At 48.5% G+C, this 26889-nt stretch overlaps 1 protein-coding gene across 4 annotated transcripts in view; it reads right to left on the bottom strand.

Moving 5' to 3' along the window:
- The window catches only part of RESF1 (retroelement silencing factor 1), a 244916-nt gene that overhangs the window by 82742 nt on the left and 135285 nt on the right, over nucleotides 1-26889 (bottom strand). For 2 of the 4 annotated variants that reach the window (XM_068278227.1, XM_068278226.1), the window contains exon 2: nucleotides 16505-16928. The exons of 1 other annotated variant lie outside the window; for it this stretch is intronic. In XM_068278227.1, coding sequence (XP_068134328.1) covers nucleotides 16505-16918 — 414 coding nt within the window. In that variant the 5' untranslated portion in view covers nucleotides 16919-16928. Of the gene's footprint in view, nucleotides 1-90; nucleotides 168-16504; nucleotides 16929-26889 lie in introns of those variants that run through there. One more of the 4 variants, XM_068278231.1, reaches the window with a different exon arrangement.

Below are 26889 nucleotides of genomic sequence, written 5' to 3'. Positions count from 1 at the left end.
CTATTTTGCAATTAAAAAGGCATGAGATTGCTAGTAATCCAGGGAGGGAGTCCTGACCCACGTTCACTGACAGAAAAAAGAGCAACTTACAGTGGGCTGGCCGGGCTCATTGCATTCTATCTAGCTGCTACATGTCTGCAGTGTGTTTGCTTCGATTCAGCTTCACTTCCGGGGGTGGAGTGCATCACCAGGGCACTGCCTGCAGCCAATGAAGAAGCAGCACACGGAGAGGAGAAAGTGCTGAGCCAATGCCCTGCAATTTGTGGCTGTTAAGAGCTGGGGGCGGGGCTGAGATTCTATTTTCGTTCCTGAACTAAGCTGGCGGCCCTGATTGTTTAATGAGGCGGCGGCCCGGGGGGAAAACGGCACCCGTCCTCCCGGGCCAGTCCGCCCCTGGTACAGCCTCACTCTAAGTGATCTTTCTTCTATCAAATAAATTAAGTATTCATACTTGAACATCATTACTAGATTTATGATCTTACATGTCCGCTTTCGAACAATTCTAAATTCATGCATTAAATCTAAAATGTCTCTATTTTCATGCTTAAAAGCAATTATCGGTTACAGCAAGCCATGAGTTATATCAGTACTATAATGCTTATGTGAAAGTACTTTGTACTAATGTGATGCAAACAGCATATGAGTCATACACACAGCTGGGGTCAACTCCTAGTAAACAAGTGTTAAAGGGGCCTGCCAGACTTAAAGGACCACTATCGTGAAAAAGTGTAAACATTTAAATAAATGTAAACACATATAAATAAAAATGTTTCTTCCAGAGTATAATGAGCCATAAAGTACTTTTCTCCTACGTTGCTGTCACTTACAGTAGGTAGTAGAAATCTGACAGAAGCGACAGGTTTTGGGCTAGTCCATCTCTCCATAGGGGATTCTCAGCATGACCTTTATTCTTTATAAAGACACTCCCTGAAAAAGATTTATACAAAGATGCTGGTCAGCCTCCCTGCTCCCTGCACACTTTTTTTGGCAATTGGACAGAGCCAAACTGCCATTCACTAAGTGCTTTTGAAATTAAAGAAAACACTGAGAATCCCGCCATAAGGATATGAGATGGTCTAAAACCTGTCGGTAATGTCAGATTTCTACTACTTACTGTAAGTGACAGCAACATAGGAGAAAAGTAATTTATGGCTCATTTTACTCTGGGAAAAAAATGTACATTTTATTTGTATACGTTTACATGTACTTTCAATTTTATGATTTTCGCTATAGTGGTCCTTTAAATGAGTAGATTCATATAGCATAGAATACAACAGGGACTACAAGATGGCTGCCACTACATCATCCATACAAGATGGTGCCTTGCCCCTAGAGAGTATAAAAGCTGTGGCACTAAAAGGTTATTATCCTGTAGCATATCTTTAAGAGCAGAAAGGAAGTTCAAAGTTCAGGTCCACTTTAAGGTTTGGCGGAGGGGCTGCAATGCTGGTTTGTGAGTATTGCTATAGTCAGTGCTGTGTACCCTGTATAGGAGAAGACTTGCAGCCAGGCCTAGATTTACATCACAGGAGCCTATATGCACAGATGTCCTGGCACCCTAGACTTCACACCAGTGCTGGGCCGAAATTACGCATGAGCGTAATTACGCATCGTAATTCAATGCAAATTTACGCATAAGCGCTACGCGTAATTTATGGTCTTACGCGTAATTATTTACGCGTAAGCCGTAAAGTGGTATCGTAATTACGCTGTCTACCGTAATTGCTAGGTATGCATAATTTTACGAAGACTTACGCATAATTTTACGCGTAATTACTAATGTAAAAAATCCCCTTTTCTAAGAGTAGCCCTTCAGTATATAAGCATACGTTTGAAGGCATAAGAATGATGTGTACGCAATAGCTATCACATTGACGGCTATTGTGTACACATCATCCGTATGCGTCAAAAAGTACGCATTAATGGGTATTACGGCACTACGCGTAACATTGTAGCGTAAGTGCCTACATTACGGTATGCTTATGCGTAACTGCGTAAGTTTACACGTAATTACAGTGATGACCCGTAGATAATTTAGTACGCCGTAACCGTAATTGCGTAATGCGTATTTGCGTAGAATTACGCGTAATGACCCGTAAGCGTAGATTTTTCCATTACGACCAGCACTGCTTCACCCTCCATGAACCTACAAACACCCGCAAAGTGTTCTGGCTGTCCCAGCTGTCACTTCTCTTTAGTTCCCTTGCCCATCATAGGTAGCTAGAGGTGCCCCTGACTGAAGGGAGATCTGGTCAGTAGTGTTGTCCGGATCATGAACGATTCAGATCTTTGATCCGAATCTATTTTATGAGTCGATAATCCGAATCATCAAAATGAGTGATTCGGATCGTAAAAGGGGCGGGGCCAGGAGCGACACGCCCCCTCTCAGCGGGCAGCGGGGTCCTGGAAGCAGAGCTGAGATGGATCGCTCTGTTGGAAGGGAGGCAGCCTTGCAGGGACACAGGTAGATGAGAGAGAGGGGACATGGGTGCCACTGCCAGATATGTGTAGAGCACACATACTGGCTATAACGTGCTGCCCATTATAGGCTGTCTGTTCCGTAGTGCTGCACAGTGAACACATTGGAAACTTTTGGCTCAGCACAGCTCAGTAACTTTGCAGACAGTGTGATTGAAAGGCAATATAATCCTCTTGCACTCAGCACTAAACAGCTGCACTTATCTTCTGGGAATGCTTTCTTTCACTGTGCGACCTTTTCTTTCAAAGTGTACAGATGAACATATAGGTGAAATATATGTAAAGCATACGACTTCAGCATGTGGGTATTACGTGCAAACATTTCTGCTCCCTGCTCGTCCCTCCTCCCTTCTCTGTCCACTCCCTGCCCTCTGTCCATCTTCTCCCCTTCTCTGTGTGTCCACTCCCTCCCCGTCTCCTGTCCACAGACCTGTCCTGCTGTTCATTTCACCCCCGAATGCTTCCGGTAGTAAAATGATCCGAGATTCGGATCAAAGATCTGGATCTCTTCAATGATCCGATTCGAATCATCCGGATCATTAAAAAGATCCGAACTTCCCATCTCTACTGGTCAGTGGAATGCTGAGACCTAGGTGAGTAACCTCTCATTTACAATTTCATCAGGACTCTGCATAGGTAAGGCAGGAGGGAGGCACTTGGGGAGGGAAGGGAGCCGCCTTTCCATCATCAGGTGCCTGTAGGCAAGTGCCTTCAGTGCCTTATGGTAAATCCACTTCTGCTTGCAGCAGGACTATCACACCTGTTGTCATGTTTGCTGTCATGTTTGTGGGCCCTCTTCTTAGTTACTAATGAATACTTTTTATGCTTGATGTCTGTTAAATTCACATGCTAGACTAATTAAAGAATTGCAGCCTTATTTCCTTATCAGTGACAAGAGGTCGCCCATTGTCATAGAAGGGTCCACAGTATTGCTTCTTATCTCACTCCCTGTAGGGCTGCAATCCAAAGTGTAATGAATAAAGTGGAGGGAAATACAATGAGACACTTATCTTCAAAGCAAGGATGAGAGTCTCTCTGTAACACAATGAAGATAAAAGAGGCATTTTGCTTTGTTCTATATTTAGCCACCCCATGACCTCAGAATTGTCCTTTGTATTTCAGTTAAGGTGCATACACAAGCACTACTGTAGCAGACGACGGGTCCGCAAGACCCTCCCGCTGGGCGGACGTTCTGCCGACAGTAGCACGTGTGTACAGTCTGTCAGCAGACTGATAAGGCTGTTTTTGACAGATCTGCTGAGCGGATCGTTCAGAAACAGTCTTATCAGTCTGCGGACAGTGTGTACACACGTGCTACTGTCGGCTGAACGTCCGTCCATCGGGAGGGTCTGACGGACCCGTCGTTTGCTACAGTAGTGCTTGTGTACGCGCCTTAGAGGTCACAGGGTGGCTAAATATAGAACAAAGCAAAAGGCCTCTTTTATCTTCATTGTGTTACAGAGAGACTCTCATCCTTGCTTTGAAGATAAGTGTCTGTCTTCCATAAACTGGAAATTACATCTGCACAGGCAAAAGAGGTGTTTTGTGGGTAAACTGCAAAGTTTGATGGGTAAAATCGCTGGAAAAACGTTGTTAATAGTGAACAGGCCAGCGCTTACAGAGCGATTTACCAGCGTTCCTATACTTAACATTGAAACGCTAATCACTCAAAAAATGCTGCAGGCAACGTGTTTACGTGTAAAACAAATCGCAAATCGCTTAGATGAGAACACTTCCATATACTTTCCATTGAACAAGTGTTTTTCAAAATGCTAGCGATTTTCAGCGACGCTGAAATCGCTTATAAAGGGCACAAGTGTGAATTGGCCTAACAGTCTCCAACATGTTGGAATTTTTCAGATGACAGTTTTAGCTCTACCATGAGCACATCCAATCCTTGGTTATAGTACACAACCTGCACACCGTGCCTGTGCCACACTGAGAGGGATGCTGTGCCACACTGAGAGGGAGGCTGTGCCACACTGAGAGGGAGGCTGTGCCACACTGAGAGGGAGGTTGTGCCACACTGAGGGAGGTTGTGCCACACTGAGAGGGAGGTTGTGCCACACTGAGAGGGAGGCTGTGCCACACTGAGAGGGAGGTTGTGCCACACTGAGAGGGAGGTTGTGCCACACTGAGAGGGAGGCTGTGCCACACTGAGAGGGAGGTTGTGCCACACTGAGAGGGAGGCTGTGCCACACTGAGAGGGAGGTTGTGCCACACTGAGAGGGAGGCTGTGCCACACTGAGAGGGAGGTTGTGCCACACTGAGAGGGAGGCTGTGCCACACTGAGAGGGAGGCTGTGCCACACTGAGAGGGAGGCTGTGCCACACTGAGAGGGAGGTTGTGCCACACTGAGAGGGAGGCTGTGCCACACTGAGAGGGAGGCTGTGCCACACTGAGAGGGGGGTTGTGCCACACTGAGAGGGAGGCTGTGCCACACTGAGAGGGAGGTTGTGCCACACTGAGAGGGAGGTTGTGCCACACTGAGAGGGAGGCTGTGCCACACTGAGAGGGAGGTTGTGCCACACTGAGAGGGAGGCTGTGCCACACTGAGAGGGAGGCTGTGCCATACAGAGGGAGGCTGTGCCACACTGAGAGGGAGGCTGTGCCACACTGAGAGGGAGGCTGTGCCACACTGAGAGGGAGGTTGTGCCACACTGAGAGGGAGGCTGTGCCACACTGAGAGGGAGGTTGTGCCACACTGAGAGGGAGGCTGTGCCACACTGAGAGGAAGGCTGTGCCACACTGAGAGGGAGGTTGTGCCACACTGAGAGGGAGGCTGTGCCACACTGAGAGGGAGGTTGTGCCACACTGAGAGGGAGGTTGTGCCACACTGAGAGGGAGGTTGTGCCACACTGAGAGGGAGGCTGTGCCACACTGAGAGGGAGGTTGTGCCACACTGAGAGGGAGGCTGTGCCACACTGAGAGGGGGGTTGTGCCACACTGAGAGGGAGGCTGTGCCACACTGAGAGGGAGGTTGTGCCACACTGAGAGGGAGGCTGTGCCACACTGAGAGGAAGGCTGTGCCACACTGAGAGGGAGGCTGTGCCACACTGAGAGGGAGGCTGTGCCACACTGAGAGGGAGGTTGTGCCACACTGAGAGGGAGGTTGTGCCACACTGAGAGGGAGGTTGTGCCACACTGAGAGGGAGGCTGTGCCACACTGAGAGGGAGGCTGTGCCACACTGAGAGGGAGGCTGTGCCACACTGAGAGGGAGGCTGTGCCACACTGAGAGGGAGGCTGTGCCACACTGAGAGGGAGGCTGTGCCACACTGAGAGGGAGGCTGTGCCACACTGAGAGGGAGGCTGTGCCACACTGAGAGGGAGGCTGTGCCACACTGAGAGGGAGGCTGTGCCACACTGAGAGGGAGGCTGTGCCACACTGAGAGGGAGGTTGTGCCACACTGAGAGGGAGGCTGTGCCACACTGAGAGGGAGGTTGTGCCACACTGAGAGGGAGGCTGTGCCACACTGAGAGGGAGGCTGTGCCACACTGAGAGGGAGGTTGTGCCACACTGAGAGGGAGGTTGTGCCACACTGAGAGGGAGGCTGTGCCACACTGAGAGGGAGGCTGTGCCACACTGAGAGGGAGGTTGTGCCACACTGAGAGGGAGGTTGTGCCACACGGAGAGGGAGGCTGTGCCACACTGAGAGGGAGGCTGTGCCACACTGAGAGGGAGGCTGTGCCACACTGAGAGGGAGGCTGTGCCACACTGAGAGGGAGGCTGTGCCACACTGAGAGGGAGGCTGTGCCACACTGAGAGGGAGGCTGTGCCACACTGAGAGGGAGGTTGTGCCACACTGAGAGGGAGGCTGTGCCACACTGAGAGGGAGGTTGTGCCACACTGAGAGGGGGGTTGTGCCACACTGAGAGGGAGGCTGTGCCACACTGAGAGGGAGGCTGTGCCACACTGAGAGGAAGGTTGTGCCACACTGAGAGGGAGGCTGTGCCACACTGAGAGGGAGGCTGTGCCACACTGAGAGGGAGGCTGTGCCACACTGAGAGGGAGGTTGTGCCACACTGAGAGGGAGGCTGTGCCACACTGAGGGGGGAGGTTGTGCCACACTGAGAGGGAGGCTGTGCCACACTGAGAGGGAGGCTGTGCCACACTGAGAGGAAGGTTGTGCCACACTGAGAGGGAGGCTGTGCCACACTGAGAGGGGGGTTGTGCCACACTGAGAGGGAGGTTGTGCCACACGGAGAGGGAGGTTGTGCCACACTGAGAGGGAGGCTGTGCCACACGGAGAGGGAGGTTGTGCCACACTGAGAGGGAGGCTGTGCCACACTGAGAGGGAGGCTGTGCCACACTGAGACGGAGGCTGTGCCACACTGAGAGGGAGGCTGTGCCACACTGAGAGGGAGGCTGTGCCACACTGAGAGGGAGGTTGTGCCACACTGAGAGGGAGGCTGTGCCACACTGAGAGGGAGGCTGTGCCACACTGAGAGGGAGGCTGTGCCACACTGAGAGGGAGGTTGTGCCACACTGAGAGGGGGGTTGTGCCACACTGAGAGGGAGGTTGTGCCACACTGAGAGGGAGGTTGTGCCACACTGAGAGGGGGGTTGTGCCACACTGAGAGGGAGGCTGTGCCACACTGAGAGGGAGGCTGTGCCACACTGAGAGGAAGGTTGTGCCACACTGAGAGGGAGGCTGTGCCACACTGAGAGGGAGGCTGTGCCACACTGAGAGGGAGGCTGTGCCACACTGAGAGGGAGGTTGTGCCACACTGAGAGGGAGGTTGTGCCACACTGAGAGGGAGGCTGTGCCACACTGAGAGGGAGGCTGTGCCACACTGAGAGGGAGGCTGTGCCACACTGAGAGGGAGGCTGTGCCACACTGAGAGGGAGGCTGTGCCACACTGAGAGGGAGGCTGTGCCACACAGAGGGAGGTTGTGCCACACTGAGAGGGAGGTTGTGCCACACTGAGAGGAAGGTTGTGCCACACTGAGAGGGAGGCTGTGCCACACTGAGAGGGGAGGTTGTGCCACACTGAGAGGGAGGCTGTGCCACACTGAGAGGGAGGCTGTGCCACACTGAGAGGGAGGCTGTGCCACACTGAGAGGGAGGCTGTGCCACACTGAGAGGGAGGCTGTGCCACACTGAGAGGGAGGCTGTGCCACACTGAGAGGGAGGCTGTGCCACACAGAGGGAGGTTGTGCCACACTGAGAGGGAGGTTGTGCCACACTGAGAGGGAGGCTGTGCCACACTGAGAGGGAGGCTGTGCCACACTGAGAGGGAGGTTGTGCCTCTTCATTCGGGTTAACGCGGAAATAGCCAAACCCGATCGATCTGCTCTACTGCGCAGGCGCGAGTCCTTTTGCACGTGCGCAGTAAAGCAGATGCGATCGGGTTCAGCTATTTCCGCCTAGCCCAAACGAAGAGCCGCTACTGCGCCGGATCCCGGAGAGGTAAATATATCATCCCTTGTCAAGCTTGTCGGGGGAGGATTGGGGGAGGATTTGGGGGAGCCAGCGCTTGATTCCTTGAAGCTACAGGGGAGGGGGAAGCCTCACTGGGACTCTGAGGTTTCCCCCTCCCAAGGTAAGTATCCCCCAGAGGGTTTTTTTATGTTAGAGTCCCTTTAAAGTGTACGCGACTCTTGCACAGGACAGAAGCTAGCGCTAGGCTACCTACATGATTTAAGAAAAAAAAATGTAAAGTGCTGAGCTGCCCCCTGGCGGTTTTAATAGACCGCCAGGGAGGTTAAAGAGACTTTGAAGCGAGAATAAATCTCGCTTCAGAGCTCATAGTTAGCAGGGGCATGTGTGCCCCTGCTAAACCGCCGCAATAGCGCCGCTAAACGGGGGTCCCTTCACCCCCAAACCCCCCCTGCAACACTTGGTCGCAGGCTTGGTCGCTCCTGGAGGCAGGGCTAACGGCTGCAGCCCTGCCTCCAGTCGCGTCTATCAGCGCCGCATCGCCGCCTTTCCCCCGCCCCTCTCAGTGAAGGAAGACTGAGAGGGGTGGGGGAGAGGCGGAGATACGCGCTGACAGACGCGCGTGGGGCAGGGCTGCGGCGGTTAGCCCTGCCCCAACCAGGAAGAGCTCCCCCGTTGCACCGAGGGGATTTGAGGGATCAGGGACCCCCGTTAAGCCGCGGGATAGCGGCGGTTTAGCAGGGGCACACGTGCCCCTGCTAACTATGAGGTCTGAAGCGAGATTTATTTTCGCTTAAGACTCTCTTTAAAGGAAGCATCAAGCAAATTTTGCTGCCCCATGATATACTTACCCGGGGATTCCTCCAGCCTCTTGCAGCCAACATGTCTCACGTCACAGCTCCGCTCTCAGCCGCCGGCCCGGGGATCCCGGCCAGTGCAGAGGCCAGCCTCCTCTACTGCGCCTGCCTGAGCGCCACTTTCAATCAAGTCCACGTTGTCCGCAGCGTACTGCACAGGCACAGAACTACTGTACCTGCAAAGTACGCTGCAGACAACGTGGACTTGATTGAAAGCGGCACTCAGGCAGGCGCAGTAGAGGAGGCCAGCCTCTGCACCGACGAGGACTCTGGACCAGCGACTGAGAGAGGAGATGCAGCATGGGACATGTCGGCTGCAAGAGGCTGGAGGAAGCCCCGGGTATGTATATCATGGGGCAGCAAAATTTGCTTTATGTTTCCTAAAAGTTATTATTTATATACACTGTTGCATATCTTTTAGAGCAGAGAGGAAGTTCTGATTTCACCACCACCATTTCTCATTCAGTTGAGAGTGCACACCACCCATACCCTGCCGTTATTAATTGTTGATGGGTATAAAGTTAGGGTTTGTGAAATCCATTATTCAGTCTTTCTATATTCCCCAGATTTTCCAATATTTTTTTGGGACACTGACGGTTTAGATTTGTCATTTTATAAAGGGGAACTGTCCAGTTGACTGATTTTGCCCAAAACAGGGCCGATTTACCATAAGACACTGTAGGCACATGCCTACAGGCGCCTGATGATGGAGCGGCGGCTCCCTCCCCTCTCTGAGCGCCTCCCTTCCTCCCTAGGCAGAGTCCTAATGAGAGTCTAAATGAGCGGTTACTCACTCTGACTGAAGGGAGATCGTCAGTGGAATGAGCAGAGGCACCTCTAACTACTTAAAGAGAACCTGTACGGAGTAAAAATATTTAAAATAAACACATGAGGTAACTTCAAATGAACATTACATAGTTACCTTGCCATCAGTTCCTCTCAGAAGATCACCATTTTCTTCTGACAACAATCCCTTCCAGTTCTGCCAACATTTTGTCAGATCTGAAATATATCAGTTGCTGTCAGTAAAATATCAGTTGCTGTCAGTTATAGCTGAGAGGAAAACTGATTTTCCAGGTAATGTCCATGTTTCCCTATGGCTCAAGTGGGCGATGTTACAGTTTAACTGTGTGCTGACCAGAAAGCTGTTATGGGTAATGGCCATTATCAAAATGGAGGGCGGAAAATTCCCTTGATCACAGTGAACAAACAGGACGCGGGACAGGAGAAAGACACTGAGGAGTGGACTACATGGAAGGTAAGTATGACTTGTGTATGCTTATTTTGACTTTTAATTTTCAGTTCAGGTTTTCTTTCATACTGAGGTTCCTCAAACTACCTAATACTTCTGAGCACCTCTAGCTACTTAATATTGAGGGTACTTATGGCTACCTTATACTAAGGGGCATCTGTTGCTACCTATGACGGGCAAGGTAGGTAAGGGAGAAGTGACAGCTCGGCCAGCCAGCCAGCAGACCTGCAGTGCAGTTTGATGGGGTTTGTAGGTTCATGGAGGGCGGAGTCTAGGGTGCCAGGACTTCTGATCCTATAGGTTCCTGTGAGGTAAATCCAGGCCTGGCCCAAAACATTGGAGTTGAGGTCTTTTTTTCAGAGCTTGACAATTTACTTCCCCACCTGAAAGCTCCGGACTCTAATCATTATTTGTTTATATTTAGTGAAAGTGGTGTCACCGAATCTTCCAAGCATCAATTGTCCAGGAACTAGGGGTAGTGAGCAGAGTATTTACTATTCACAAAACATCCCTCCAAAAAGGGGTAATAAAGAGACAAGACCAAATGATATGTATAAAATTGCCTAGTGAGGTTGAACATCTTCAGCATCATTTAGAATTAGCGTTGTTCATTTTATGCATGCGGTCAGGGGTGATGTAGACCCTATATAAAAATTTAGTCTGCTGTAGTTGGTCCCTGGCTAATACCACTACGGTAGGGAAGATATTTCATCCCATCCGTCCATATTTGCTTTTGTGCACAACTATTATTGTCTGTTTACAAATGACAAGTTCCCAAAGTACAGCTTACCTGCTCTAAAAAGCTGCCATTGTAATTTATTGCATGGCTGTTGTGTTTATTTATTACAATGTATCCAATGTGTCTTCTCCTGTGCACACTTTTGGCTTGTATTCAGCTGAGACCCAGTGTTTATATTATCTGCTTTGTTTTCTCATCAGCTACTATTGTAATCACTTCCTCATGTTCAGCAATGTGGCACTAAACATCCTGCTGAAGAAGAAAGTGCTCTGTTTAACTGTTTGAATGCTGTTCTACTACCAGGGTTTTCTTCTGGTAAGACCTCTTTTGCTTAAAAGAATCTTTTAGAGCAAATAAGAAATGCTGAGTTTCACACCACTTTAAATTGTAAATGAGATGGTGTAAAGTAAAGATTCAGTACTTACCTGGGGCTTCCTGCAGCTCCATACACTCTGTTGCTTCCCTCGCCGTCCTCCCCGGTGGATCCATTCCTCTGCAATAGCTTCCAGTAATAGAGCTGCAGTCATGCCAGTTGGGCTGCTCTCCCGGAGGTGAGCATGCACCGCTGGGACACACATACGCAGAGCGGCCCAACTGGCACAACTGAAGCCCTATTACTGGGGGCTATTACAGAGGAATAGAGCCCCCAGTGAAGGGGGGGGGGGGCGGCGGCAAGGGAGGCAACAGTGTTCATGGGGCTGGAGGACGCCTGTCTGGAGTTCATGATTTGAGGCCTAAGCTGAGATTTGACTTATTTCTCTCGTTGTTTGGTAAATGTTTGTTGACTGACGCATAATTTAATTTCTCAAGTACTCCACATAAGATCCCCACATCCTTCCTTCTGTACTGGCATCACTTGCAACCTACGCCAGGCAAAAGCACTTACTGCAGATGTCACCATGCCACAAGTCCGCATGAGGGACCATTATCCACCCCGTCGCCATGGCACCTGCTCGGCCGCTATAGCAACAAAATGTTTTACCTGGGAACTACACGTCCATGCATAGTGAAATCGACTGGCCAGAGGAACGCAGCGCTGCATTTAGCTAGCCAGGGGTGGTAGAATATGACAGAATTTAAAATGCCTTTTCTGTACCCTCTAGAAAGTTCCATTGCTTTTACAGAGTTTACAGCAGAATTCTGAAGAGATGTTTTATTGAGGTGATGACTGATTCAGGCCTTGTTCGCATTATAAATCGCCAGCGCTATCGGAATCGCTAATTGATTTATTGAGCTTTCTTAAGCACTTTTTGCTGAGCGATTACGATTTTGATTGAACGATTACAATTTTAATTGAACTCTTTGGCCCGGAAATTAATAAATCAATGTATTTACTCATAAAATGGCTTGGGAAATCACAATACAAAGCGCTTTTCCCCTATACCTTCCATTCAGCCAAAGAGCTCAGAAAATGGTATATGTAGCGCGTTTGCGATTTTAATAAAAATCGAAACGCGCACATGTGAACAGTCTCATAGAAAATCATTGCACAAGCGTTTTTAGGGCGATTTCTAAAATCACCAGCGCTTAAAAACAAAATCGGAAATGCTCATAGGGCTTGATTTACTAAACCGTGATAACTCAAATATCACACCTTATCAAAGATATCACACCTTATCAAAAAAATCACACCATATCAAACATGCCTTATCAGAGTAGAATAGTGAGGGCCCGTTCACACCTGAGCGGGAATCGCGCGATTCCCGCTCACGGCAAACCGCTAGCGGTTCTGCAAGAACCGCTACACAATGTAGCGAGTGGCAGTGTTCTCACTGCCGCGGTTGCGGTTAGCGATAACCGCAACCGCGCTGCATGCATCGGTTTGCCGGCGATGAGCGTTCCGCGATTTGCGATCGTGATTAGCGTGCATAGCACGCTAAACGCGATTGCTCCAAAACCGCGCAGTGTCCAGTGACTTTTCCGAGATAATCGCGGGAAAATCACTTACGCAAAACGCCGGCGGTAATCGCCGGCATTCTGCGATTTTAAGTGTGAACGGGCCCTGAGTGCTACGAACTTATTCCTGCTAATTGGCAATGGCACTCGTCCTGCCCTGAGCCCCTGCGGGTTCGTTGCGCTCGCTATGCTACTCTGATAATTCTGATAAGGCATGTTGACTTTGATAAGGTGTGATAACTTTGATAAGTTGTGATATGTTTGATAAGGTGTGATATCATTGATAAGGTGTGATATTTGAGTTGTCACGGTTTAGTTAACCGTGTTAGTTAAATAGTTTAGTTAAATATTGTGCTTTACTTTTATTTTATACCGCATCTCACAATAGTGAGTACACCTCTGAGTGTAAATATATAGTCTATGTTTTCATGGGACAACACCACAGATATGACGCTGTGATACAATGTAATGTAATCAGTGTACAGCTTGTATGACAGGAAAAAATGTCCTGTCCCATCGAAATAACTCACAAAACAAACACAGAACATTTATATTGCGCTTTTCTCCTGGCGGACTCAAAGCGCCAGAGCTGCAGCCACTAGGACGCACTCTAAAGCAGTAGCAGTGTTAGGGAGACTTGCCCAAGGTCTCCTACGGAATAGGTGCTGGCTTACTGAACAGGCAGAGCCGAGATTCCAACCCAGGTCTCCCGTGTCAGAGCCCTTAAAGCAGAACTGTAAATAGTTTTTAAACATGCTGTTTCACTTACCTGGGGCTTCAGCAAGCCCCCAGAAGCCGTCCTGTCCCGTGCCGATCCTGCCCAAGTCTCCGTTCGTTTCACCGCCGGGCCACTGCGCCTGCGCGGCTCTGGCCACGCATATAGTTTCTTTGCGAGGAGTACGCGAAGAAAAGATACGCTTGGCAGGGCTGCGCTGGCATCGACTTAGAAGTCTAGGAATGGAACGGCAGCGGGACGGACAGGACCGGCGCAGGACAGGAAGAGGCAACAAACGGGTACTTACAGTGATCTCTGAGCTGCCTGTCACTCACCGAATGTGCCGCTTGCCAAGGAGCTTACAATCTAATCCCTGCCATCATCTACTTTCCTCAGAGGAGTTTATGATCTAATCCCTGCCAACATGTCACTTAGGCCCGGTTCACATCTGCGTTTACTTCCGGAGCCGGACGTACGGATCTGGCCATCTGGATCCTGGAAAATGGTCCATTTTTATAGCCAGTGTGCTGTATACCGTCCATTTCCATAGGTTCCTACTGTGCTGCAAAACCTTCGGTTTCCGTTCCGCTGAGCAAAACAGTCCGGAAAATTGGGTCCTGCGTTTTTGTTACAGAAGCTGTCCAGTAACACTGTACTGAAGCTTCCTGTAGGTATCACCCCTATATATTTGCATATTGCAATTTATTTAGTCACTAAGTGGCAGTCAGATGGCTTTTGTACTATTGCAATCTAGATGCCTCACCTCCGTTGCTTCCCCTTACTTCTCGTAATATTGAGAGTAACCTGATATTTATGTATGTTCTTTAGCCATGGGCTTTTAAGCATCCTGCTGCGAAGACTTTGTTTACAACTTGTGTGGGCGGTGCGCCGATGTTCGGACGCACTGCACACAGATTGGCCGGCGCTGCATGTGGGCGGGTGGAGGTGCATGACGCCGCAGCCTGCCCACGTGACCCTGACGTTCCCCATCAGGTCCGCCGATGACGGCAGTGCAGTGGGTGGAGGCGGCGGGAGCACACGACTGTTTTTCCGCAATGGTATGCGGACCAATCGATTTAAAGGATGATAGAGGCGGTTCCCATGCTGTGACCCAATCTGTGAGTACCTATATAGTTCTCCATCAGGTGCGCCGTGTAGGAGGACCTTTTTGATATGTTGTTCGAAACTGGATAATGTGATTAGTTACTCACAGTACCATGAGAGTATATAAAGAAGTTTGTTAAATATGTATATGTATTTGACTTGCAGCTTAGCTTGAAAAAGGAGCATTGTAGCTCTGAAACGTTGCTATAAAGGCTGACAAGCAACTTTAACCTCCTTGCCGGTTATCCCGAGCTGAGCTCGGGGTAACTCGCACAGGAGGATTGCTCTGGCCCTGCTGGGCCGATTTTCCAATTAGTGCCAGGCAGCGCTGAGGGGTGGATCGGGATTCCCTCTGACGTCCCGACGTCCATGACGTCATCCCGCCCCGTCACCATGGCGACCGGGGAAGCCCAGCAGGAAATCCCGTTCTGAACGGGATGGAGTGGGTGGGGGGATGCCGCTGCTCAGCGGCTATCATGTAGCTAGCGCTAGGCTCGCTACATGATTTAAAAAAAAAAAAAGTGCTGCACTGCCCCCTTGCCGCAAGAATTGGCCCGGCAAGGGGGTTAATCGATAAAAGAGCATTTAAATACTTATGGTGCCGGCTTCATCATTACACATCACTTTTGTGGCCAGAAACAGTCTATGTAGGTTTTAAAATGTCCATTGAAGTCTCGGGAGATTTGCTAATTTTTGCGGAGAATCGCCTTCCAAATTTGCGAACCCAAAATTTGATATTCGGGCCACTACTACTTCTTGGTTTCATGGAAACAGATAGGATTAACATTCAGTGTTTACAAATAAGCTGCTCTGCTGAGGCTGCCAAGATTCCTGAGCTGCCCCAGCTGAGACATCAAATTACACTTGTGATTAGTGACGAATGAGGGGGAGTTAGACAGGCTAAACTTTTAATACATAAAGGGCACATTTCTCTATGCTTTCTTTCTGTCCTGTGCAAGAGTTCCAGTCCACTTTAAAATGAAACTTTAACCAAGAATTGAACTTTATCAGTAGCTGATACCCCCTTTCCCGTGAGAAATCTTTTCCTTTTCTCAAACAGATCATCAGGGGGATCTGTATGGCTAATATTGTGGTGAAACCCCTCCCACAGTGTGATGTCAGCGCCTCACAGCACTGAGGTACTGACCTCCAGGGGCATCTCAACCACCAGGCAACTACAAATGTTCGCCTGGAGCGCAGTGGGAGGGAGGGGGAGCACAATGCAATGCTACCGCAGCCAGTGTGTGTGGTTTTTTTTTTCCATCTTTCATGCTAGCCGCTGCATATATATGACAGGCAGGTGTGTGCCGCCATGGGGGGGGGGGGGGGGGGGCGCAGGTTATCTTGCCTGGAGTGACATAAAGGCTAGAGGCACCCCTGCTGACCTCACACTGTGGGAGCCTTGTTGCATTGTGGGAAATAACAGCTGTTTACAGTTGTTTCCAACTGCAACAAAAGCAAGCAGCATCTCCTACCACTGACATCACCTGCCAGCAGTAAATATGTCACCATGTGACCAGGATGTAAATCAGGGAGAGGAAAGCTTTTACAATGGGCAAACACTGACTAAATCATTTATACAGAATTATTGTAAAAATGAAGCACTTTTTTTTATTACATTATTTTCACTGGCGTTCATCTTTAAAGGAAAGGAAATGGTGATATCAGAACATTTCTGCGCACTCTCTAAAGTACAAGCTTCCCAGTAAAGCCCCAGTATCTCCAAAATTCCTGACGGCACCAATCAGGCAACTGACTCCCGCGGCGGGCATTTTTACACTAGCCATCCCAGAGGAGCGCTGTAGCAAACTGCAAATAAAGCCAAGATACGAAATCTGAAAAAATATTTGCAAAATTGCGAATGCAACAGATAAATCAGAGCTGAACTATTTCATGGCGCCAACAAACATGCAACAAAACTTTTAAAGAACCTTAATGCGTTTTTTTCCTGCATCATATGGTGTGACGAAGGTGACTTGAGCAACGAAAGCTAGACATAAACCTCCTAATTTTATGCTGACAGAGGAAGGGCGGTTCTTTACAGAGCAGAGAACAACTCATTCAGGAAGTTCAGCACTTACGGATTGCGATTCCTGGCCGGTTTCTTGCGAGCTATCCTCCGAGCTTTGGTGGGATTCCTGGAGAGGTGGTGGGTCCGGAACGTCCTCTTCCAGGAGAAACTTTAAGAGGTGGTAATACCAGAGTTTGGGGGGGTACGTCATGTCTGCACCAGATTTCGTGGATAACATAACATCGTCGTGCTCCTGTCTGAAGCGACTTGTGAGGTTGGCAATCTTTGCTTTGACATAACTAAGATTGGAGTTCGGGCGGAAAGTCTTGCAGAAGGAAAGGAGTAATTTAAGGGCCTCTTGCTTTTGGCTGCTTGAATAACCTTTCTTTCGATTCCACAAACAGGGGAAACTCTTAAACAGCTCGATGAATTCAATTGTCTGTGAGTAGTTCATGCCATGCCGCGTCCCTCCTCTTCTGCCCATATCTCATAACCTGTAAAAACAGATGCAAAGGATAGGCTGATTGCTGTAAGCAAGGATGGGAAGCATTAGACAAAGGAGAAGGGGGAGGAGCAGGTTAAAGGGAAATGGGGGGCGGGGTAGCGCAGAGAAATGTGAAGTGCAGGGGAGACCACAAGTAAAGAGGGGTGTGCCAGGAGAGAAAGGAAAAGCAGGGATGTGCAGGGAGAGTGGAGGCAAGGGGAGGGGGATGTGTGTAGGGAGAGGTAAAGTGAGAGAGGGGCGGAGCACAGGAGAAGCAGGGATGTGCAGGGAGAGTGGAAGCAAGGGGAGGGGGATGTGTGTAGGGAGAGGTAAAGTGAGAGAAGGGCGGAGCACAGGAAAAGCAGGGATGTGCAGGGAGAGGGGAAGCAAGGGGAGGGGGATGTGTGCAGGGAAATGTAAAGTGAGGGAGGGGCGGAGCACAGGAGAAGCAGGAGTGTACAGGGAGAGTAGAAGCAGAGGGGGAGTCCAGGGAAAGGTTAAGCAAGGGGGGGGGGGAGAGGCAGTATGCAATAGAAGCAGGGTGTGCAGGGAGAGTGGAAGCAAGGGGAGGGGATGTGTGCAGGGAAAGCTAAAGTAAGGGAAGGGTAGTACACAGGGAAAGCAGGGGTGTGCAGGGAGAGTGGAAGCAAGGGGAGGGGATGTGTGCAGGGAGATGTTAAGCAGGGAAGGGTTGGAACTCAGAAGAAGCAGGGATGTACAGTGAGAGTAGAAGCAGAGGGGGGGGGAGGAGGTGCAGGGAGAGGTTAATTGGGGGAGGGACAGTACACAGGAGAAACAAGGGTATTCAGGTAGAGTGGAAGAGGGGGGAGGGGAGAGGAGGGAAAGGTAAAGCAAGGGAGAGGCAGTCTGCAAAGAAGCAGGGGTGTGCGGGGAGAGTGGAAGCGTGGAAGTGGGTGGGTACAGAGAAAGCTAAAGCAAGGGAGGGGCGGTAAGCAGGAGAAGCAACACAATACATTTAGGAATTGTAGTGACTGTGAACATAGCATAGGTATTGGTGCTAGAAGAGCCAGTCTGAGTTTTTCACCCACTGCTGATCTTCTGGGATTCTCACACACAACCATCTCTAGGGTTTACAGAGAACCGCTCAAAAAAAGAGAAAACATCCAGTGAGGGGCAGTTGTGTGGAGGAGAATGCATCATTGAGGTCAGAGGAGAATCACGCTCAGTTGGTAATAAGCCCAACTTGTGCCAAGAAAATATCCCCCTCACCGTTACAGCACCAGCCATGACTGCGCACACATGGCAGAATGGGAACATGTCTTCATGTTGTTTATGTTCCGGCCCTACCATCTGAATACTGGTCTTGCTACAGGAAAAGTGACACCACTTAAACAGGCAGCAATTGCACAGGTTCTTTATAATTCCCCCAAAACGCCAGATACACTCTCAATAATTATTTTTATTTATATAGCACCGACATATTACGCATTGCTGTACAGAGTATATTGTCCTGTCACTTAACTGTCCCTCAGAGGGGCTCACAATCTAATCCCTACCATAGTCACATGTCTATGCATGTATCGTGTACTGTATGTATCATAGTCTAGGGCCAAGCCAATGAACTTATCTGTGTGTTTTTGGGATGTTGGAGTAAACCAGAGTGCCTGGAGGAAACCCACACAGACTTAGGGATAACATCTAAACTCCTTTCAGATGTTGACCTGGCTGAGATTCGGACCGGGGACCCAGCGCTGCAAGGCAAGAGCGCTAACCACTACGCCACCGTGCTGCCCAGTTATCATTATAAGCTAGTTATATAAAAGAAGACAAAGGCTATCATTCATAAAGCATTTCCGCATGCGGAAATGCTTAATACCGCTGACTTTACCGAACACTCAGCAAAGTCCCAATTCATATAGGCTCTTTCCGCATGAAAAGCTAACATTCTCGTGAAGAGCGATACATTTCCGCCTTGTGCGGAGTTTTTCTAGATTAATCTAGAAAAAGTAACAAACACATCCATTCATAAAGATTAGAGCAAGCGGTATCCGGAAGGAAAATACTGCTTGCTCGCCAGTAGCGATAGGCGGGCGGATTACATGTAAATGAATGGGACGGACCTCCCAAGCAGCATCAGACAGAGGAGCGCACGGAGGGAATCGGGCAGCTTTTATGTTTCCGCATGTCTTCCGCCACGCTACCGCCAGCTTCCTCCAGAAAACCTCCGCACTTGTATCGCAACAGGCACCTTCTTTATGAATGACCACCCAGAAGTCTTAAAGAGAACCCGAGGTGGGTTTGAAGAATGTTATCTGCATACAGAGGCTGGATCTACCTATACAGCCCAGCCTCTGTTGCTATCCCAAACCCCCCTAAGGTCCCCCTGCACTCTGCAATCCCTCATAAATCACAGCCACGCTGCTGACAAACAGCTTGTCAGAGCTGGCTGTGTTTATCTCTATAGTGTCAGTCTGCTGCTCTCCCCGCCTCCTGCAGAACTCCAGTCCCCGCCTGCATCCCTTCCCTCCCTGCTGATTGGAGGGAAGGGATGGGGGCAGGGACCGGAGCTATGCAGGAGGCGGGGGAGCAGCTGAGACTGACACTACAGATGTAAACACAGCCTCACAGCATGGCTGTAATTTATGAGGGATTGCAGAGTGCAGGGGGACCTTAGGGGGGTTTGGGATAGCAACAGAGGCTGGGCTGTATAGGCAGATCCAGCCTCTGTATGCAGATAACATTCTTTAAACACACCTCGGGTTCTCTTTAAGTACCGGTTGCGGAGAAGAACGGTGTTTTCCCGCACTACCGACTGCACCTTTATGAATGATAGCCAAAGAGTCAGAATTATAATGAGAAAGCAAATAATCAAAACAACACACATCATCTTGTGTGGGGTCAACTTGCTTGGGTTGCAGGGGCTTCTATCCTACGCACCGCGGAAGTGGCGTCTTCTGCCCACGATTAGAGAGCGCCCTCTAGCAATTACAATGCAATATCACAGCATATACATAGCAAGAGCAAAGTAGGAAATACTTGTAAATATATAAACAAGTGATTCAGACGCCACTGCAGCCAAGAGATCCATCATGGAGTCACGGATATATCAGTCACTTTCTATCCTAGGAAAAGGCAATAGTCTCTAAAGGTAGCCATACGTCTAGCAATGATGGGCAGATTCGAACAAGAAACAAATCTCTCTCTGATGGAATCTGGTTAGAGAGAGATCTGTTGGCTGCCCATGCAATGCAGGCCGATTTCCGATCAATTTCATGCTGAAATCTCTCAGGAATTGGTCGAGCCCACCGTGTCTGCCGCCTCACCAACCTGACGTTATCCCATGATGTAAAATGTTACCCCCAGTGCCCAGCGCAAGTGATACATAACCTCTCCGTGTCCGTCGCTTGTCCTCCGCTAGCTCCGGGCTTCCTGCTTCCTCCATCCTCACAGGACGCTCTTGCAGGCGAGAAAGCAAACAAGGATAGGCGTGGCCAGGGCGGGGCAGGTGCAGTGGCCCACCGACTTCCAGTCGGCAAAAACGAAACTAAGCCACGGTGGGGGAACGGAGGATCGTTGAGTTGGCACAGGGCGGCTGCAGGGGACTGGTAGAAGCCACAGGTAAGTGAAACTCTTTTTCTTTAGTTCACTTTAGGTTTCCTTTAAAGCCTCTGCTACAGTGGCTACAAATAACCATTTTAAGGCAGGTAAACACAGCAGCCATTCTATGGAACTTCATTTGAAAAATCTAGAAACTGAACGCGATTTTTCCCTAATGCCTCTGCGTCAAATACAAATTTTTGGGTAAAATGTTGCCACCCCCTCCACCGTGCCACTGCCCGAGTTTTTGGACAGTTTTGACACCCTTTTAAAAGAAATTGTGGCTGAAAATATGCCCTGAAAGTTTCTGACGTTCGCCTGACTCTAAAATCAAAGGGGTTTCCTGCAAACATCCATTTCACAAACATTTGTGGAAAAATTCTCAAACAGTCTGCAAACTGTTCGTTCATCACTAATTGTGTACAGTGTGCGTGTCTTTACTGAGTTTTCGAACCTCATACACAGATTTTTGCAGTGGATTTCAGAATCACGAGTCCTGAAGCCGCCCACATTGGGAAGTCCCATGTTTCCCAGCTGCAGATGTATTTGTCCTTGAAGGGGAGTCAGCATTGAGGACACGCAATACAAGATGTAACCAGTCTGACACTGCTGCTGCAGACAGCCTCTCCTTAAAGAGGAACTCCAGTGACAATAATATAATTAAAAAATTGCTTCATTTTTACAATAATTATGCACAAATGATTTAGTCAGTGTTTGCCCGTTGTAAAATCTTTCCTCTCCCTGATTTACATTCTGACATTTATCACATGGTGGCATTTTTACTGCTGGCAGGTGATGTCACTGGAAGTAGCTGCTGCTTGCTTTTTTGGCAGTTGGAAACAGCTGTTAAACAGGTATTTCCCACAATGCAGCGAGGTTCACAGACAGGAAATTGCCAGGATCATGGTCCTAACAGTTTCCTGTGGGAGGGGTTTCACCACAATATCAGCCATACAGCGCCCCCTGATGGTCTGTTTGAGAAAAGAAATAGATTTCTCCTGGGAAAGGGGGTATCAGCTACTGATTGGGATGAAGTTCAATTATTCTTGGTTATGGTTTATTTTTAAAGGTAACCTGAAGCGAGAGGGATATGGAGGCTGCCATATGTATTTCCTTGTAAGCAATTCACATTGCCTTGCAGTTCTGTTGATCTTCTGGCATAAGCAGAAGCAGTGAGTTAAAACCCCGGAACAAGCATATGGCTAATCCAGTAAAACCGAGTCAGAGTACCTGATCTACTGCATGCTTGTTCAGGGTGTATAGCTAGAAGTATTAGAGACACAGGACCAGCAGGACAGCCAGGCAACTGGTATTTTTTAAAGGAGAACTGTAGTGAGAGGTATATGGAGGCTGCCATATTGATTTCCTTTTAAGCAATACCAGTTGCCTGGCTGTCCTGTTGATCCTTTGCCTTTAATACTTTTAGGCCTAGACCCTGAACAAGCATGCAGCAGATCAGGGACTCGATTTACAAAAGGGTGCTAACTCAGTTAGCGCGCCTAAAGCTTTTATTGATCATGCGCAAAGTTTAGCGCTGCGTGGTCCATGCGAAACGCCGCACCGGGTGCAATGAAAACGGCGCACTGGGTGCGCCTAAACCATCTAAACGGCGCAAAGTGCAATAATTCGGGTGCACCCGGTGCGATGTTTTAGGCGCACCCGGTGCGACGTTTCGCGCTCACCACGCAGCGCTTAACTTTGTCTTTGTGCGTCCTAAAGGGCTTTAGGCGTGCTAACTAAGTTAGCACCCTTTTGTGAATCAAGCTCTAGGTGTTTCTGACATTAATGTCAGATCTGACAAGATTAGCTGCATGCTTGTTTCTGTTGTGATTCTGCAGGAAGATAGCTCAGCAGGATAGCCAGGCAACTGGTATTGCTTAAAATAAAATCAATATGGCAGCCTCCATATACCTCTCACTACAGTTCTCCATTAAAGGGGAACTGAAGAGAGAGGTATATGGAGGCTGCCATGTTTATTTCCTTTTAAGCAAGACCCGTTGCCTGGCAGCCCTGCTGATCCTCTGCCTCTAATACTATTAGCCATAGCCCCTGAACAAGCATGCAGCAGATCAGGTGTTTCAGACTTTAAAGTCAGATCTGACAAGACTAGCTGCATGCTTGTTTCTGGTGTTATTCAGATACTACTGCAGAGAAATAGACCAGCATGGCAGCCAGGCAACTGGTATTAATTAAAAGGAAATAAATATGGCAGCCTCCGTATACCTCTTACTTCAGTTCCCCTTTAAAACATTATGTCATTGTAGGCGAAGAAGATCCACCAGACTAGCGGCACACAGAGCTCTCTGGCACTCGGTAAGCCATTCCCCGCTGCTGCTGGCGCTGGCTGACTGCGCTACATTCTGGAGGGGGGAGTGTGGAAGGGGGTGCTCCAGGTGAGGGAGGGGGGGAAGGCTGCCCCCCCTCCCCACCGCTCTGTGCCCACTGCCCCCCCTTCCTGTGCTGTGCCTCCTCCTCTTCAGCACTGGGGCCCCCGGGGGCAAGAGGCCCACCGAGAAAATTCCCGAGCTCCCGCCGGCCCTGCTTACCCTCATCAGATTCATAGAAAATATACCACAGCGTCCAAGAATTTTCATGGTTCATACGGATATTCCTAGATTCCTCTATAAGTGCTTCTAGTTTGTCAATCTCATCAATTTCTTTCAACCATTCAGAAATGGTGGGGGGGGTCAGGAGATTTGCAGTGCTTTGGAAAAATCAACCGGGCTGCTACTAAAAGATGACGTAATATTGATTTTTTAAATTTTTTGAGTGGCATAGGAAGCATCAGCAGCAAAAGAGCTTCTGCTGTACGAGGCAAACACAGGATTTTATGACTGTATGGGGTCTGTAGTTCCCATCACACAGGAATGTGGAACAAATGGCTACTAGTGCTCAACAAAAGAGACAACAGGGAGGTCTTTGATGAGGAAAACAGACCAGAAAAAAACACATAGAGAACCCACAAATCAATGTGATATTTCCACATCTCCTCAGTCACGCTCCTCATCAAGATAATTAGTGATGGTCATGTCTTTAGGCTCCTACACACTGTGCAACTTAAAGGGAACCTTAACTGTCCTAAAAGCCCCAGCTTGTATCAATCTTTTTAGTTACGAGAGCACTGGTTTCCTTTAAGCCTGGTACACACACTCAATTATTATTGGCTGATCACTGACCAGTTGTACCACCTCCAAGTAGTTTGAGGGTCAACAGATATTAAAGGGACAGCCTCCATAAAAAGCGCATCCAGCGCAAAACAGCCGTAAGGCACAAGCACCCGAGCACCCACCGCTCACAATCCACCCAGCCACGATACCTTCCTATCCATGGTATGTGTTTTTTATTGGCTGGATAGTGTACTGGTTAAGGGCTCTGCCTCTGACATGGGAGACCTGGGTTCGAATCTCGGCTCTGCCTGTTCAGTAAGCCAGTAATTCAGTAAGGAGTTCATTGGGCAAGACTCCCTAACACTGCTACTGCCTACTGAGTGCGCTCTAGTGGCTGCCTCGCAAGCGCTTTGAGTCCGACAGGAGAAAGGCGCTATACAAATACTGCCATTATTATTATTCATCGTGCAACAATTTACGTCTGTAAGATGTTTTAAACTTGACGAAATAAGAATAAACAGCCTAAGGGCCCTTTTCCACCAGCGCTGGCTGAATCGCAAAGACGCAAACCACTAGCGATTTTACAATCGCTACGGTTTGCTTCTTAACATAGGAATCGCGGTAGGTCATTTCCACTACCGCGATTCATTTTTTACGGGAACGCGAACGCGCGGCGGATCGATATTTGCCGCGATTTTGCTATGCAGTGCATAGCATAGCAAAATCGCGGCCGCAAACATCGGGGAATCGCCGGTAATTGCGATTCAGCAATCGCTAGCGTTCAGCGTGAACGCTAGCGACTGCTAGTGGAAAAGGGCCCTAAGAATCAGTGACGGTTTCTCTACCTCTCTGCCTATCTTCTGAAATAAGATATTAAAGGGAACCTGAGGTGAGAGTGTTATAGAGGCTGCCATATTTATTTCCTTGTAAACAATGCCAGTTGCTTGGCAGTCCTGTTGATCTTGTGGCATATGTAGTGTCAAAACCCTGGAACAAGCATTATTTTTTATTATTCTTTAGTATTTATATAGCACCGACATCTTCTGCAGCGATGTACAGAGTATATTGTCTTGTCATGTAACTGTCCCTTAGAAAAGCAAACAATCTAATCCTACCATAGTTATATGTCTATGTATATATTGTGTAGTGTATGTATCATAGTCTAGGGCAGGCATGGGCAAACTTGGCCCTCCAGCTGTTATGGAACTAACAGTCCCACAATGCATTGCAGGAGTCTGACAGCCACAGTCATGACTCATAAAGGCAAATGCATTGTGGGACTTGTAGTTCCTTAACAGCTGGAGGGCCGAGTTTGCCCATGCCTGGTCTAGGGTAAATTTTAGAGTGAAGCCAATTAAATTATCTGTATGTTTTGGGATTCTGGGAGGAAACGTGTGCCCGGAGGAAACCAACACATACACAGGGAGAATATACAAACTCCATGCAGATAGTGCTCTTGCTAGAGATAGATTGGGTGGTGGGGGCTAGCATCCACCAGGCCCCTAGACTTTCTTCAGGCCCTAGGCAGCTGCCTATGTCTTGCTTGTGGATGATCCGGCTCTGGCTATGCACCACTCATTCGACATTCACAGTGTGGCGGGTGCGTTGCGGCATCTGCACATGTTAATAGTGACAGTGAAGCATACATTAATTGACTGTATGCTTCACTGTATGTGACCCAATTTGCTGGTGGCGTGCGGCGCAACTTTCCTGTTCTGTTGCTTTCTTGTAGTTACATGCAATGCAATGCAACAGCCACTGTGAACCTAGCTTGCCGGTCTTTCTCTACTTGCTTTTCTAATTACAGTATCTAATAACGTCTAATAATGAAATATATTATCATAGGAGAATGAGATGAGAGGGTAAAGGTGAGCTGCTTATTACTTGTTGCTATGACTAGTCATACCTACCATATGTTATACAATATTAACTGTGCTGACAATATGCCCTGATTTCATGTCACTTGTCACATGCCCTGAATGTGATATACTGTAATTAACCAGCAGTCACACTCCTGATCTAAGTGTCAGTTGTATTACTTTCCATTCTAGTGCGACTAGGCCTCAAACAGGAAACCACATGCCAATGTGTATATAAAAAATGGTGAGGTTCTATACCATTTACTGGCCTATCAATTCCTTAACACATGGCAACTCCAGTATATACAGTATAAGCTGTTACTCTGTGCCTGTACTGATAGTAAACTAGCTGCACTGTGTGCTGATCCCTGCTACCTCCAGTATGTACAGTATATACTGTTACTCTGTGCCTTTACTGATAGTAAAACTATGTGCGCTGTACTGATCCCTGCTACCTCCAGTATGTACAGTATAAGCGGTTACTCTGTGCCTGTACTAATAAGAAACTAACTGCAGTGTGTTCTGATCTCTGCTACCTCCAGTATATACAGTATAAGCTATTACTCTGTGCCTGTACTGATAGTTAACTAGCTGCAATGTGTGCTGATCTCTGCTACCTCCAGTATGTACAGTATATACTGTTACTCTGTGCCTGGACTGATAGTAATCTAGCTGCAGTATGTACTGAGATCTGCTTCCCCAGTATGTACAGTATAAGTTGTTACTCTGTGCCTGTACTGACAGTAAACTAGCTGTAAGGTGTGGTGATCTCTGCTGCCCCCAGTATGTACAGTATATGCTGTTACTCTGTGCCTGTGCTAATAGGAAACTAGCTGCAGTGTGTGCTGATCACTGCTGCCTCCAGTATGTACAGTATAAGCTGTTACTCTGTGCCTGTACTGATAGTAAACTAGCTGCAGTGTGTGCTGATCCCTGCTACCTCCAGTATGTACAGTATATACTGTTACTCTGTGCCTGGACTGATAGTAATCTAGCTGCAGTATGTACTGATATCTGCTTCCCCAGTATGTACAGTATAAGTTGTTACTCTGTGCCTGTACTGACAGTAAACTAGCTGTAAGGTGTGGTCATCTCTGCTGCCCCCAGTATGTACAGTATATGCTGTTACTCTGTGCCTGTGCTAATAGGAAACTAGCTGCAGTGTGTGCTGATCACTGCTGCCTCCAGTATGTACAGTATAAGCTGTTACTCTGTGCCTGTACTGATAGTAAACTAGCTGCACTGTGTGCTGATCCCTGCTACCTCCAGTATGTACAGTATATACTGTTACTCTTTGCCTTTACTGATAGTAAAACGAAGTGTGCTGTACTGATCTCTGCTGCCCCCAGTATGTACAGTATATGCTGTTACTCTGTGCCTGTGCTAATAGTAAACTAGCTGCAATGTGTACTGATCTCTGCTACTTCCAGTATGTACTGTATTATTA

This window comes from Hyperolius riggenbachi, chromosome 3, assembly GCF_040937935.1.
Source record: "Hyperolius riggenbachi isolate aHypRig1 chromosome 3, aHypRig1.pri, whole genome shotgun sequence".
Classification (NCBI taxonomy): domain Eukaryota; kingdom Metazoa; phylum Chordata; class Amphibia; order Anura; family Hyperoliidae; genus Hyperolius; species Hyperolius riggenbachi.
Note: the sequence above shows the minus strand (reverse complement) of the source record. Positions and strands in the feature narration are given on the sequence as shown.